This window comes from Trachemys scripta, chromosome 13, assembly GCF_013100865.1.
Source record: "Trachemys scripta elegans isolate TJP31775 chromosome 13, CAS_Tse_1.0, whole genome shotgun sequence".
Classification (NCBI taxonomy): domain Eukaryota; kingdom Metazoa; phylum Chordata; order Testudines; family Emydidae; genus Trachemys; species Trachemys scripta.
This window is the reverse complement of record NC_048310.1, coordinates 12,458,778-12,475,833: the sequence shown is the minus strand read 5'-3', so window position 1 is coordinate 12,475,833 and position 17,056 is coordinate 12,458,778. Positions and strand designations below refer to the sequence as shown.

General features: G+C 40.6%; 1 protein-coding gene across 1 annotated transcript in view; it reads left to right on the top strand.

Moving 5' to 3' along the window:
- Window positions 1–8,943: 8,943 nt before the first annotated feature.
- CDYL2 (chromodomain Y like 2) overlaps window positions 8,944–17,056 on the top strand; it is a 79,110-nt gene continuing 70,997 nt past the window's right edge. Inside the window, exon 1 of the mRNA XM_034788597.1 lies at window positions 8,944–9,213. Within this exon, the coding sequence (XP_034644488.1) occupies window positions 9,190–9,213 (24 nt within the window). The 5' untranslated portion in view covers window positions 8,944–9,189. The remainder of the gene's footprint in view (window positions 9,214–17,056) is intronic.

Sequence of the window (17,056 nt, the reverse complement as noted above, 5' to 3'; positions counted from 1 at the left end):
TCTCTGACTGCCAGAAGCTGGGTCTGGACTACAGGGGATGGATTGATCACTCAGTAACTTGCTCTGTTCTGTTCATTCCCTCTGAAGCATCTGGCACTGATCACTGTTGGAAGACAGGATGCAGTGCTAAATGAACCATTGGTCTGACCCAGTATGGCTGTTATGTCCAGACAGCATGTTCACTCTTAACATTTTCTCTATTTGGCATGGCATAAGTTTCAATTTCCTTATTCCATTATAACTTCTGCAATTCTAAGCTGTTTATATTATTTCATGCACCGTTTGATAGCAGACACAACCCGCTTGCCGAGAGTGGGGGTGCAGAGGGAGGGCAGTCAGCTTCAGCAGTGTTACTGAGCATGCTCAGTCCATGTGAGCATGCTCAGTACAAGACAAGCAGCAAATCGGTGGTGGGGGGGGGAACGTGACTCCCCATGCCCCTCCAATACGTGTCGCCTCTGCTTGATAGAATAGACCACCATAGCCATCCATTTCAGACTTGCAAATTTCTACTCCTATAAAAGTTAGACAGTTAACTGATGTCTCTGACCATGTTCTCTCATTTTATGTTTAGGACATACTGGAGAATTAATTGAATTGTCTCATTAGACTGACCCCCAACTTGGTAAGGCAACTTCCATCTTTTCATGTACTATGTATATATACCTGCTACTGTATTTTCCACTCCATGCATCTGATGAAGTGGGTTCTAGCCCACGAAAGCTTATGCCAAAATAAATTTGTTAGTCTCTAAGGTGCCACAAGGACTCCTTGTTGCTTTTGCTGATACAGACTAACACGGCTACCCCCTGAAACCTTAAAAAAGAATGCTTCTCATCTGCCCCTTCTTTGTGTCATCTGAGCATTTCCTTACTCTTGCAAAAATTCAGCCATTGAACTGTCATTTTAAAAAGCTTTTTGTAGTATAGTACAGTAATTTTCCATATGACATTGACATCCACCTGGTCTACGTGTTCTACTATTTTCCCTCTTTATTAGGTATTTTGTCTATGGAGCAAGCCTCCTGTCTGCTTAAACAAAAATGTTTTGGTATCTGTCTATTATCTATCCTGACATGTGAGTAAATACAACTGCACTTGCAAACAAGATGGAGCAGAATCTGAAAAGATGTATTCTTGGTGTCACAGGGAGAAACCTGAAAAAGAACATGTGTGTTCAGGTGGAAAGCTAGGTAAGAGATATCTCAATAGCAGAGAAGAAACTAAAGTAATTATTTTCTGGCATTAGTGCAAGAAGGTGGCCTACACTTCTAAAATAAGGTTGTAGGTGGTACAATGAATGGTAAATACAGCTAAGGGAATTTAAAAAAAAAAAAAAAGAGGGAGAGATTAACTAGTAACCTGGGTAGAAGCCATGCTCCGATCCAAAGCCCATAAAACTCAGAGGAAAAAATCCCATTAGTTTCAATGGGGTTTGGATAGGTCCTTCATGATCATACTTGTCCTAGAACAGAGATACCTGCTGGTAATGCATCTTCTGCAGTGGCTGTAATGTGGTTGTGATGATAATGAATCAGCAATGTACTTTCCACTGACTCACATCAGAAACTAATCATGAGTTATCTGTCCTGGCGACAAGTTCTACCCACTACCATGTTTTCTTCTTATTCTTTTCAGTGACTGCTGTTACAGAATGGTACTTTCATTTGTTCCGGAAAACACTGTTTTGACAGTGATGTCTCTTTCTCTAGTGATGTCTCTAGGGTAATTTCTGTCCTTTCTTTTTCTATATGGCATAGCAATGGCATATAGTATCTCTGCTTTATTTTCTTATGGTCCATCACTCCATGCCCTATTTTTTAAAATCACTGCAGCCTTCTCTGAGTCTTTTCCTGATTTTTCCTATACAGTTCCAGTCCATCAAACTGATCCATATAGTAATACCAGAGAAACTCTATTTTGTGTCCCTGTCTTCCATTTTGTTTCCCTGGCTTCCATTTTAAATAAGCAAGCATCACTCCACCATTAAATGGAGGCTAAAGGTCACATAGCACTAAAAACCAAATTGGCGAGAAAAGGTGATAAACAGATCATAACACTGTGAGCTAATTTAGAATATAGGCTAAAGGTCACATAGTAGAACTGGTGGGAAAAAGAAGGTGGTAAACAATGATTGACAGATACAAATAATAGTCAAATGGTATGATGTCATGTCTAAAAATAGAATTGAAATAGTATAAAGGTCAGTGTGTCAGTTGACTGCTGACAGTTGAGAGTTGACAGGCTTGAGAAGAGGTTGAGAAAGCAGCTAGGCAGAGAGCTAAGAAGGCAGAGAAAGGTGTGAAGGTGGTGAGGATGAGATGAAGGAGAAGCAGCAGCAAGCAGAATGACAAGAGAAGGATGCATCAGAGGAGTGTGAGAGAGAAATAACAGGAGAAGACATTGTGCAGTCAGCTGAGTAAGTCTGTCAAAGTAATAGTTATAGCAAAGTATAGTATGTTAATGTATATAAGTTTGCGGGGGATGGTTAATAAAGATGTATGTATGTGTGTTGGTTGTGAAAGGGATTTATATATGTAAAACCTAATGAACATCTAAAAATTGGTCTTAGCTACCCATGAATGACTGATCACCGTAAGCAGGGACCAGCCACTTTGTATCATTTCAAACTATAAGGCAATGTGGTTTGAATTACTTTAACTTGTTATAAAGGATTCGTATTTAGATTGTTATTTTGTCAAGGATGGTTATTTGTATCAATAAAAAGCATCTTGTTTTCGAAAGAATACTGCGTGTGTCAATCATTTATCAGAAGGCTGTATCTGCATCCTCCAAGTATTTCCTTAACCACCTTAGAGTCCCATACCTAATGAAAACATATTGGTTAAAATAAGTAAACAGGTTATCAGTTCTGGGGGTATGCAAATTCTGTTTTGGGTATAACAACTGATAGGTCCTTTTGCTTGACAGGGATCCATTAAAATCAATAGATCAAATGGATTAACTTGCAATATCAGGGCTATGGGCTGTCTCTGACCTGACACATTTTCCAAAGTAGATACCTATCCAATAGGGTCTATCTTCCTCTATGATTCCTTTTGTCTTTCATTTCTGTCTTTAACCCCTCAAACTAATCCCAAAATAAGTGAAAGTATTAGAAAAAAAATTCCACCTATTTCCTTGTATACAAATGGATTTCCAGTCTCTGGTAGTCAAGCCTCTGCCTCCTTAATTCCTAAGGCTATATGGATGGCAATAAGAATACATAACATTGGCTTATTAGGTTCGGATTCCGGGTATGGCTTGTTATGGCAGACATCTTAGGGTGGTTTACTAGATATTTTTCTTAGCATCCATTTTCTCGCACATCCTAGGTCAAAGTGTTGAATTATTCCCACAAAACAGAAAGACAAAATAGTATTAAGCCATATCATAATTTTTGTGAAAAGCAGCAAGCAAACTCTAATGGAACGTGGTTGTACAAATTAGAGTGGCTCTTAACAATAATTGCAATTAAAGTATACTTTCAATGCTGGAAGAACTCCATTCAGTTGCATATGAAAATCATTGGATTCACTCTGTCCTTAAATTCTATACAAAGTTGTTAAAGTATTAATGCCCAAAAAGATAGATGGAATCCTGTCCATTTTCTCAAATGATATTTGTATTACTTATTCTTACCTTATATTTGCTTTAAATACACTGTCATATGTTGGGTAGCCTTTTTAAATATTTCTTTAATTTATAAAGATTTGCATTGTATACAATTTAGTGGACATCTTTTGAATTTAGAATCAGAACCAAATGATCACAACCTTTGAAATGAAGACTGTTCAGCATTTTCATGAGTACAAAGAATACTCCTTTTTTCAAATCCATTTTCTCCCTCTACAAAATGTACAAATTAGTGACCCAAAACTTGATCCCCTCCTATTTTTCCTTCATACTCACCTACTCATGCACTTTTAGCTACCATCTCTAAGTTGATGATTCCCGTATTTTGCTGTCCAGCCTCTGTTTGGTCTCATGCCTTTGACAGTGTTTCTGGCATCTTTCCTCACCAGTTCAAAATCAACATGTGAACACCAACTGCATTTCTCCAGCTGTGTCAAAACTTCCATTGTCCTGCTCGTCACCAAGTGCAAAACAGTGGTGTCACAATAAACATTCCTCTCTCCTACTCTAGACAATTGCCATATCCTGTCAATTCTTCCTTTACAAGATCTCTAAAACCCATTCCTTCCTCTTCACCCCCACTGCTAAGACACCTGTCCATGCTTTGGTCACCTCTAACTTTTCACCCTGAAATCTCCACGTTTATGGACTCCTTTTCCTCACCTCATTCCTCTACTGTATTTCCAAACAACTGCTGCAGCTAAAACACTCATGTTCCACTTGGATCATGTCACTCCCTTCTTCAGATCCTTTCAAGGGCTTCCCTCCTCCTTTTTGCATCATCACATTTCTCATCATCAAGGTTTAGCACAGCTCTGTCCTTGCCTACATCTTTGGTCTCTTGTCCCCCTAGTCCCATTCCCATTACTTCTGCTCATCCCAATCCTCGTTCCTGAATGCCCTGTATCCTTCTCCCATCTCATCTTCATGCCTTTTTTCCTTCCTGGCCCAGATTATAACTCCTCCCTCCCTCTCCTTCTTCACCTAATGTCTTTCCTCTTTTCATTCTCATTGCTCTTTAAAACACAATTCAGTCATTTATGATAACCTGACAAATGCCCCACCATCCACCCTATATATCCTATATGTTAAGACCGTATTACCTGTCTCTAATTTAAGGCCTGATCCTACTAAACTTACTATTTACTGCCAGTTGCAGACACAATGAAGTCTATAGGACTAATCACAGTAGAAAGCATTTTGCTCAATAGTGATTAAATGTATGGTTTAGGTCCTTATGCCTTGATCCTGCACTGGGTTCCATAGGAGGAGACTGGCCCACCCACACAGAGTTCATTGCAAGATTGGGGCTTAGACTGTAATGTCCTTGGGGCAGGAACTATATTGTTGGCTATATGGTATTTACACAGCATTGAGCGTACTATGACCAATCAATACATCAATATCACAGACATGCTACTATCTTTATTTTTAAACTAAAAATAGTACAATGGTTTCACTTAACAAGTTTCTTCCATTTTGAAAGATTCTGCCAGTTTGAGAGATATTGAATGTACTTAAAATGGAAAGTACTGCTGGAACCCAAAATATCTAATCAAACCAGAAACACCGTGTGATCACTTTGCATCATCCTCAGAATCTCTCTGCCTTCCTTCCACAGTGGAAGGGAGTAGAAATGGAAGGGAGTGCAAACAATTAAGAGGATGAAAAGTGCATATTTTGCAATGAATGTTCAGTCTAATGTTTGTAATAGTGTCCAAAAATATGTGATTTTTACAACACAACTGTAATTTTGCAGTAACTTGACTTCAGAATAAAAATATATTCTTAAATTTAAAAACAATTGTTAAGATTTTAAAAAAAATACTCCCTGTAAAAACTGTCTGCAGAAACTGAAACACAGTTTAATAATAAATTTCCATTGTTGTCAGATGTTCTTTCTGGTTTATTCAGAAAGACTCAAATGGATATTACTCATACAAACTGATGCGTTAAAAACAAGTGTGTGTTTCACTAAACAGATAAACATCTCTTACATTTGTTTTTTTTGCCAAACTTAAGAGGAAAAAAACCACTGAGACCATAATCAACTTTTCATGGATTAAATATTCATATAAGTCCTCTTCCTACTCCTTACTATTGACTCACACTTTACTGCATACCCAAGGGACTACATATTCTAAAAACAAGGAATGAGTAATCAGGAAAAAGATGTTTCCCTTCTTCAAAGTATTCACTAAAGCATTCCTCTTTTTAAAGTATCCAACACATAATGCTTGCCTGGCTTGTGATCCAACTTGTACTATAACATCTTCTATAGCAATTTTATTGACAATGTTCACTTAACCTAAACATGGTGTCATATTCTTGCAAGCACATTTAAAATATAAACCACCTCCTAGAAGTTTCTCCAAGTGTGACTAGAGGGTGTTGTTCTAATTCTCATTGGTGTAATAACAAGATGACATGGAAAACTAGAGATATCTTTTAGATTATTGAGATGTACCATAAGGTATCAATGCATGTTCTTCAACGACTAGAGAAGGGACATTTTTAAGACATCTTTGAAATTAATTCTTAGAAAAAATTATGAAAAGGAAGTCGTAGGACTCACTTGAGAAGTGACTCACTTGTTTTGAATGCCATTTTGGGTTTTTTGCTGTGGAAAGGAGCACAATGGCAGGCATGTGCCCTGCAAACTAGATTCTTAAGGGCAATTAATTAAAATGTATTTATATCTAAAGAGCATTCTGCTCAGTGAGCATTCTAAAGGGCTGAGTTGCTATCATAAACTACCAATCTCAGTTTACTTTAGCACAAAATAATGTATTTGTTTTCTGACAAAGGAGTTCTACAATAATATCAAGGCAAAACCACTGGGTGTGATTATCAAGTAATACATTTATTGGGCATAAAGGCATTTCTACTGTGCCAATTACTAATTATGCTCCAGTCATGGGTAGTTTATGATATTTCTTAATCCTTTCAACATGTTACTACTTAAATATCAGATCTCAAAAAATTCAAATATTGCCAGCAAATTGATAAACCTAAAACAGAACTCCGACTATTCCCTTGTACAAAACTACTAGCTTTTTGGTAAACAATCTAGCTTTGTTCTTAGGAATTTAAAATTGATCATATCATCAAGTAGACCACATGAACCATAAATGGCTTTAAGCTCCAAAATAAAAAACTATATAGTTTTTATTGACCCATATGTCAATACTAATCTGGTTAGCTGGCATGTTCATAATCACCAGATGTAATATTCACAATTCAGGATTCTGGTAGTTTGAATAGTCAGTCAAGATATATATAAATATTTCCTATTGTCATGGTAAAAGAGAATACAAAATTGAAAAAAAATCAATTGTAAGTACTGAGCATTGGTAAATTTCTGTTACTTACAAGAGTATTTAGTACTTATTCTATTTGAATCCTTCCTTGTAAATGAAAATTCAGAAGACAATGCAATGCCAAAAATAACCATATTTACTAGTAACAAAGTAGAATTACTATATAATATTTTATCACTGGCTTCCACCTTGTATTCAAATCTGTCTCTCTTAACATATCTCACATTCATGTGTATTATAGAAACATTCAAAAGGATGAGATCGTACAACCAAAATGACAAATACCAATCAAGTGAGGGCAAATAGAAAACAGGGCCAAAACATAGACACACCTGACAGCATCCATGTCATCTGTCAAGGCACTGTGACAAGGACCATGCTATTTACAGTGGTGCCTTGCAGAGAGGTGAAAACATCAAATCTGAAACCAAGTAACACTGTGCTGCTGACAACAGGGTCTCTATGAAGTCAAGATGCAATGGTTCTAGCTAACCAGAATCTACTTGCTTTCTTCTCCATTGTCAAGAAAGCTGTTATTGAGAAGATGATCACTTTTTAGCTGGGGGGATAAGTCTCTCTGGTTGGGTAGATCTGGGGTTGTGAAGTCTTAGGAGAATCATTTATATTACTGTAATGGCACCCCATTGCAAAAGAGTCTTTTGTCTCCTCAAACATTTTAATCAGTTTCTCCAAAATGTAGCCCATTTCCAGATGGTTTCTTTGCACACAAAAAATGCAGCTCCCATCCCATCCTATGCAAAGCAGAGGCTCCATGGGTGTTCAGCACATTCCTGGGGCATGGTGGCTAAACAGATCTAGGGAAAGACTCCTAGTCTGGGCATTCTGGAGTATGTCCCAGCAGAATCCATTCAGCTGGAATCCCCGGTTGCTTTTTTCCTGGACAACCTTGCCCAAGGGCAAAGCTGATCCATCCTAGTCTGCTAGCACCTTTCTGTTCTAATAATATGGTATTAGGCTGACATTACACATGTACCTAAGACTCCTTCATCCAGTGGACTCTCCTCATCCTCTGCCCGGGCTCCAAACCCTAATGGGTTTCCCAAACATTTCAGATTAGAGGCAAAGCAGAGGTGGAACACAAGGTACCTAGCAAGTTTCCTCTTCTGAGAAATTTCTCTGAACGACTCCTCACCTCTGACACCTATGTTGCAAATAAAGGGGGTGTGAGCTGAGAAGGGGGTAAATGCCTTTCAGAGCAAGTCGGTGAGCCTTCCATGCTCCAAGAAAGGAGCAAAGTGGAACGGAGAATCTGTTCCATATTTCACTCTCCATAAAGACACTGTTTCATGACGTTGACTACCTGTCTGTATCTACTGGAGGAGGGTCTTGAAGCCACTCATGGGCAGCTCCATTGATGGTGGCCACTCCAAGTGTAGGATAGTTGAATGAAGCCATGAGAAAACCTCCATTTTCCTGGTGGTGGTGGCCGTTGATGGGGTGGGACATGGAGGAAGTCAGTGGCCAGTGGCGCAGAAGGAAAAGGGAGAGGGGTTTGAAGGGTGCCATTATCTCCTCATCGTTCCCTACAGGTGGCCATGGAGGGTTATCAGACCTCCATGTCCTTGATAGCAGTCCTTGGGTGGATGGGGTTGAAGTAAGACCTGGCCACCTTGGGTTCCTTCATGGTGGTCATCCTGTCCCTGAGGGAGATGGCAGGCAGCAGCTCCCCCATGCTCCCAGAAATCCCTACCACTCCACTACCCCCCTGCAAGCCCCACAGCCTGCCTTGACCTTGGGCTGGAGGCCGGTCTATCTCCCGCCTAGCTGCCCTGCCCTGGCTGTGCCGGTGCGGGGTCACCGCAGGTCCGGGCTCCCCCTCGCTCTTTCCTTTCGGGCCGTGGAAAGAGTTTGAAGCGCACCCGGCTGCCCGGGGAGGCGGCACGTCGGAGGGCCCGGGGACTTTCCCGGCGGCGTGTGTCGGGCGCAGCCCGCCCCTCGGCTGGAGGGGGGACGGGGGCGGGGGGTGGCTGAAGCCAGCGCCAGAGAAGCCACAGCGCGCAGCGCCCTGCTCCAGAGCTGGTTACGCCAGCCAGCCCCGCCGCCCGCCCGCCCGCTGCCTCCCTCGCTCGCCGTCTCTCCTCGCCTCTGATTCTGCGCACAGCCGGCCCCAGCGCCTGTCATTCTGCAAAACACAGTTTACTCCACGGCGAGCGGGGGAGACAGAGGGAGAGGTGGCGAGGAGGCAGCCGAGCAGCCAAGTCCCGCAGCCCAGCATGGCTTCGGGGGACCTTTACGAGGTACGGGGACCGGGGGGGCAGCCCCGGGCCAGCTGCACGCCGCAGCCGGGCGGGCAGCGGGCAAGGGCGGCCGGGCGGGGAGGGGAGGCAGCCGCGGCAGCGGGGGGTTTGTTTCGGAAACGCTTAGCGGAGCCTGGTTAGTTCCTGAAGAGGGGAGGAAATCGCCCAGGCGGGGGTGGGGGGGGAGCCGGGCCGGCGTGTGCGCTGGGGCGGCGGGGAGAGGGGGGACCGGGATGGAGCGCTCCCCTCCCTCCCCCTGCCTGGCTCCCTCTTTCCCTCGCGCTCCCTACTTTCCGTGGGGCCGGAGTGCAGCAGGCCTTGCAGGAGGGAGAAGGAGGAAGGAGTGAGCGCGAGCCGGAGTTAGCGGTAGGATGGGAGGTGTCAGCCGCCCGGAGAGTGGAGAAAGTCCAGGTAAAGTCAGCGGCGGCGCTGGACGTGCTGAATCTGCAGATTAGTGCGGAGGAGAGGGGGGGAAATGCGCCGCGGCGCTGCTGGGGAGGAAGGCGCAGGGATGGAGGCGGCTCCGCGCCTGGCCGTGCAAAGTGCAGGAGCAGACGCCCGGCTGCTTCACCTTGCGCCTGGGGGGCGGCTGGGGAGGAGATCGGGGGCTTGGCGGGGAGGGGATCGGGGCAGCAGGGGGTGGCTGTCAAAGTTTGGGCAGCTCCCTGGTGGCTGGTTGGACCACAGCGGCCACGGGAGGGAGGGAAAAGCCGGAGCTCGTTGCATCCTGCCCGTCTTTGGTTCCAAGCTCCCCATTTGTACCATTGCACAAGTCTGGCTGCTCCTACTGCGCCAAAAAAAAAAAAAAAAAAGCTGGACCTCCGACTAAAAAACCAAACCTGGCCGTAGGGTCTTGCTGGATCCAGCCAAATTTTGACCCCGAGCACCCAATTTTAAATGTCCAAAGCAAGAGCAAGTCTAGTCCCTCCTGCTGGTCCACAAGAGAATTTGGACCCAGGCACTGCAAATACCTGGCTCCAGCGAATGGATCCAGCTGAATCTTGTCAAAATGTGGTCCAAGCCCCAAAGTCCATCACTGAAATAATAATAAAAAAATCATATCTGGTCCTATAACTGCTACTGAATCAGGATGCATCAAGGTCCACCTTTTTTCAAGTGAAATTGGAATGGCTAGACGTCTTTGTTTAAACTGTACACTATGAGACTTGCAACCAAAAATTGTCATGTTCCAGTTCCATCCAAGTGTCAAGGTTTCTGCAGTGCTCATATACCAGGATGCGCCTGGGTCTGGTGCAGTAAGAGTAGCTAGGCGTGTTCTCTATTTTGATTGTAGAATTTGGGGTCTTGCATCCAAAACTCACAGGATGTGTGATCAGCGTTTCCCTTTTACCATGGCTATTGCCTTTGAAATCCCCTAACAAAGGGCGTAATTAATGTACGATATTGATCAGTTGCGTCTTTCTTGTGCTGAACTGGACTTTAAGTTTCCTTGAAGTAAGTAGAAATTGGACTCTCATAGGTGAGATTAAATGCTCAGAGACGTGTACTGATCTAAATTAATATTGTCAACTTGTTTTCGCTGGTTCGTCATAGATTTTGTAGTGTCAGTTTGTAATTAGTTATTAACGGCATTGTGTCAACTTTATCTGTGCTCTGACTCCATTGTAGTCTATAGAAGATCTATCAAGGATGACTTTGGCCCATAACTTTCAGTGAAGTAAAGGTTTGGTTGGGCCCTTCTTTTACTGCCTATTTGTAACTTCTGTGAAGCATGGAGAAGTTTTAGATAATCTTGCACCCCAGAGACATTTCAGTACATGTTTAGATTAGTTCTGGAAGGTAACAAACACATACCGCTAACATTGACACTGGCTGTGTTATTATAGCTCCTATTCATTAATTAAAATCTATGCTCTTTTATGAGCCCTGCGTTACTCTGAATGAGCAGATGACCTATAGAAATGGGAGATGGGCTCTGCATTTAATATTGTGTATTGTGCCATGAAAATGCTATGTGAAATCCAGACTTGCAACCTAGGAAGCACATCGAAGCATGATCATTTTAAAGGCTCTAGTCTAGGTGGTGAAGCCATCTTTGACTGTACCATGAACTTAACTTAGGCAATGCTGAATGCTGTAGTTTTCAGCCTGTGGATTATTCTTGATCATTCCCTTTGGGCTGTTTTTGCTTATCAATAGAGGAGAGTTGTCTCCATCAGGACAGGTGAGTGAAAGAATGGATCTCCACCTCTACTTTGTTGATATGTCTAGAACATGACCTTCTGAGATGGTACATGGTGTTACATCATTGCATTTATGTCAAGCTGCTGGGAAAAGTATGTGCAGTGCTAAATTAGCAATTCAATCTATGCAGTGTAAAACCCTTTCTACTGTGAAGGTACTTGTGACTGGGGCCAGAGAGAACCACTGGAAAGATGAATAGTTTATATTCTGATATGCTGCAAGTTGGCAGTTGTTAGGCTCTGGTTAAATGACTGCTAAACTTTCCCACACACGCACATACAACCCCCACGTCTAAAGATCTCTTTGGGTTTTCTGGAGTCTTTAGAAAGAGGCTTCTAACAGTTGTGTAGGTAGTGATGTCAAATATCAGTTAGGTAGCATGAGAGATGATGTTATCACCATGAACATGTCGTGTGTTTGGAGTCCATACCTTATTTTTTGGTTGTATGCGGCATTGTTTTTGTTGCTTTTTTGGACAGATAAAATGTTCTGATATCAAGATGCATATTAAATAGCTTATGATTGTCACCTTTAACAGGTTAGTCTTCTTTTAGTCTTAAAGGTGCCACAGGACCCTCTGTTGCTTTTTACAGATTCAGACTAACACGGCTACCCCTCTGATACTTGACCTTTAACAGATTGCTCTTCTGAATGATCTGGGGCTTAAAGCACCCTGCATAACATTTTTAATTGTAGATACACCTTATGAATCTACTAAGTATGTGTAGAACTGCCTTAACAATATCTCAGTCCTTCAAAGATTTTTACTGGAGTTCAATGAATCATGCAAGAGCAGTTACTTCTGTAATAGTAAGCAAATGGTATTGGCTAAAAATGATTTTACTACAGCTGATTACGGTTACAGTAGTTATGACTAAAAAGAGTACACTGCATTATTACCCATCTAACCCATGTTAAAATTTTTACTTGGTTGTATCTACATTATGTAACATATGAGAAATATAATTCAGTGCAAACCCTTAAATTTTGAAATCTAGATATGTGATTATATATATAACAATTCATCCATTTTGTATTGTTCAATTATTTTAAAAACAGATTTTTTTTCAACACAGTGTTGACTTGAAGATAAATTTAGTGCATGTGTCGAGGTTAAAGGAAATGTAAGATTACAGTCAAAACAACAATAATATTTTATGTTGTCCTGCTACACTTTTCAATATCAAATGGCTTCTAGTCATCTCTGCTTGAAATATGTTCTATTTCTCTAGGATTACAAATTAGTTTTCATTTATTCTACAAAATGAAGAGCATCCCTAGAGATTTCTATGCTTACTGATAATAGGGTTCTAGGTTTGTGTATCTTAGAATCAAGATGTGTTACACTTGAGGATAATATCTTGCATCAAATATTATTAGAAAGAAGGTGCTAAGACAGAAACAAATATTCTTTTTTGTGTAGAAATTCACTTAAGATTTTCCCTTTAATAAATTTTAGATTAAATTGAAGTGTGGAGAGGCACTCAGACATTATGATGATGAGCACAGTGTAAGAACCGAAATAGAATAGAATAGAATCTCAAGCACAGCTATGTATTCACAGGTTGAACAAAAGGCCAGTTCTGGTTTGCTTGTTTTGACGTAATTATGACTCTGAGCTTCTCCCGGTGGGTGAGGAGGTTCTTTATTACGTCGATATTTGCTCAGGCGATGTAATCTTTTTAAATATTTAAGAAATATATAGCACAGTATTTAGACCAATAAAAAATTAAATACAAACTTTGGCAACAGCATATCCACAGTGACCTTCAGTAGCATAGCACTCTTGAGCTTTCTAGTTTAGACAACTTGTTGAATGTATTGATATAATGTCTTTATTAATCTCAGTAACAGAGAACAGGTAAAATAATCAAGGGTAAATTTCAACATTTCTCATTGGTGCTATGAGTTTTGCTGTCATTGCCTTGGTATATCCTTTTGTTTTCTCCATCTTGAGTTCACTTAAGACCCTCTCTTAACAGAATTAGGTCTCTTAAGAAGGCTATTGCACTGGTATTAAATATGAGATGACAGTATAAAAAACAAAACTTTTACTTCAGACCACTGCACACAAGTTTTTTCTAGCAAAGAGAATGCAATTTAGTTCAATAAAACATAAGCTCTGGTTTATGATGATGAATAGCTGATATCATTTATCAATAACATGCAGAAGTTTTTGAAGATCATGGGCATTTTGTTTTGAAGTGTAGTTTTTATTTTGAGCTAAAATTGTCTATATTTTCTCATTGTTTATAGTAAACCAACGTAATCAGAGCTTTTGGAACAATGAGATTAAAACTTAAATATTTTCTCATAGTTCTTTAAAACTATTGGAAATCCCAATTATGGTAGTTTATTAATCAGTATCTTAATTCAGCGATCTAATGAATTAGCAGCTAAGTCTCTCGAGAGGAATGTGGCAGGTAGATATCTCTGGACCACAGTAATTTCATCATTATTTAAAACTATTAGCCACTAAAGTGCTATTTTACTTGGAAAAGTGACTTCTTAAAAATGAAACTGTCTTAATCAAGAGATACAATGCCTAAGTGTATTCATGTCTACCTACATCAGTGACAAAAATAAGATTTAACTACATTTTACTCCTGTTAATACGGCTATGTGAGAGTGGGCTGCAGTCTATTCCCGCTCACATCATCAACAGGATTGTTAATTAAGCTCCAACTGAGTTGCAGTGTCAAATTCTTCTCTCAATTATACCTGTGCTCTCTGCACAGCTATCAGTGAGGACAGAATCTGAAAAGAGTGGTGCTCCACAGATGTAAATGAGGGCAGAATATGGTCCACAGAATATTTGTAACCTGTCTTGATGTGTGAATCAGAAAGACTACAACTTGAATTTCACATTCCCGTTTGAGTTTACAGAACTAGGGTTTAGAAATTGACTTTTGGCTTGTAAACCGAGCTAATATGATTACCAGTCCGTAATAAAGATGGAAGCACACAATGCTCTTTTCATGGAGTCACTTTTCAGTATAGAGCCACACTTTAAACTGCTGTTATCTTATGGAAAACATTTGGGAAGGGGAAATTTATTTTAAAACAAGTTCACGCCCTCCTCTTTCATTACAGAGGCGACTTACTTGAAAACAGAATGTTTGTTTAAGAAGTAAATACACTTATTTCCAAACCGAAGTCAACCTCTTTATTGACATAACAATTGTTTGTTGTGGGAATATGTGTGATGTCACAAGCAGAGAATGATGACTTCAGGAGCAAATGATTTTATAAATAATGAAAATTCTATTGGAGTGAGGGCAGAAAAATATAGTATATCGAGACAGATTCTCAGCTGGTGTAAATTGGTATACCTCTATTGACTGTAACGCTGATTGCAATTGAAATAAGCCTATTTACACTGGCTGCTGATCTGGCCTTATTACATTTAAGCAAAACGGCTGCTAAAGAGAATGCTTTATCAAGTCTCTTTAGGACGAATCAGCAATTTAACTGACCATAAACTTACTTCTGTATCATTGTGTCACTGAAGGATTATCACAACCAATAGTATTTGGGAGACTTAATTTTACTTAAATTAAGGTAACTTGTACAAATACTACTCTACTTCAGTTAGAAGTCTCACAGTGGAGTGAAGCTTTCTGGATACAAATCCGCGTTAAATTTGATCTTGTACCCAGTGGTGAAAGTGTTATGTAGTTCTAGATTGGGTAATCTGCTGGATGAGAAGTTAAATTTAGGTGTCAACCTTTCAGTAAGAAGTTAAATTGAGGTTTCTTCTACTCACATCTTGTAGTTCTGCATATTAAAGAAAAAGTTTCATAATACTCTAAGAAAAGAATAGGGGATAACTCTGCCAATATTCCCTCTCAAGACATGTCTACATAATTGCTGCTACAGTGGCACTGCAGCTGTGCCATTATAGTGCCACTATAGTGCTGTAGTGTAGATGCTTCCTACATCAATGTAGTTAATCCATCTCTCCAAGAGGGGGTAGCTATGTCAACAGAATTCTTCTGTTGACCAAGCCAGATCTACCCCAGGGGTTAGGCCAACCTAACTATAGTACAGTACTCAGGTAGGGTGACCAGATGTCCCGATTTTATAGGGACAGTCCCGATTTTTGGGTCTTTTTCTTATATAGGCTCCTATTACCCCGACCCCCATCCTGATTTTTCACATTTGCTGTCTGGTCCCCCTATACTCAGGGCACAACATTTTTCACAGCCCTGAGCGATGTAGTTGGATCAATCTAATGTTTAAGTGTAGTACAGGCTTAGTAACAGACTCTGGTGTCAAAAGCTATGTAAAACATTACTGTGCACACAACGACTGTCATGTTTACCTACATTGTCACTGTGTTACCAGTATCCAACTTCCTCATTGCATTGGAAATTGCTTGGGACATTTTGAGTATGAAAATACCTATTGTAAACCAAATGATTTTCTATCGCGTTAGTGTTTTATGACCATCTTGATGAAGTTCTTTCATCCAGAGCATGATATACTTCCTCCAAATGTAGGTTAACTCAGGAATGTGCATGAGATGACCATGTTCCTGATTGGATAAACTATTGGAAATATACTTTCTATTATAGTTAAATCACCATTAAATATACAAGATGAAGTAAATTTCTCAAAAAAAATTAAACTGAGTATATTTCCCTTCGCTGTCTAGGTACATATATAATCACATCATAACTTTTCTGATAGCATTTGGTCAACTACAAAAATGTAAAAATACAAAATGTATTGCACTTAGATTGGTGTTTTATTCAAAATTGTCATGTAATTATATAATTCAGGGGTCAGCAACACTCGGCACGCGCTCACCAGGGTAAGCACCCTAGCAGGCCGGGCCAGTTTATTTACCTGCTGACGCGGCAGGTTCGGCCGATCGCGGCCCCCACTGGCCACGGTTTGCCGTCCCGGGCCAATGGGGGCGGCAGGAAGCCACGGCCAGCACATCCCATGGCCTGCGCCGCTTTCTGCCGCCCCCATTGGCCCGGGACAGCAAACCGCGGCGATTGAGGGCCGCGATCGGCTGAACCTGCCGTGTCAGCAGGTAAATAAACCGGCCCAGCCTGCTAGGGTGCTTACCCTGGTGAGCCGCGTGCCGAACGTTGCCGACCACTGATGTAATTGTTTGTGTTTTGTAAGTTAAAATATATTTAGAACAAACCTAATGCAAATAATTGTGAAATTCAAATGTGATCTGATACTGAGGAAAATTAGCTGATTTTTTTTCCATCAAAGGCGGAATTGTAATGGCTAACTACTCAGTGAATAATGTTTCTTTGTCCATTCATTTGACTTTTAGCACTGTTGCATTTTCTTGGCTTTGTATATTTTCATCAGTGTAGATTATTTGTTGTCACCTCTTACCCATATATTTTGGGAAATAATTTTATAATATATTTTATGCCATAATCATATTGGTATTGTCAACAAGCTGGATGAAAGACTTAACTATTCTTTTTATTTAAGTGCGTGGAATTATGTAAAGTTCGTATCAAATCATTTAAACCTGTAATATTTACAGTGGTAGAAATGATGATCGAACTGTATGAGCCCCAACATGTTTTACATAAAGAAAAATAAGATTATTCTTCTATTTTCTAGAGAAAGAAAACTGGTCTTTTGATTTGTTTAACAACAG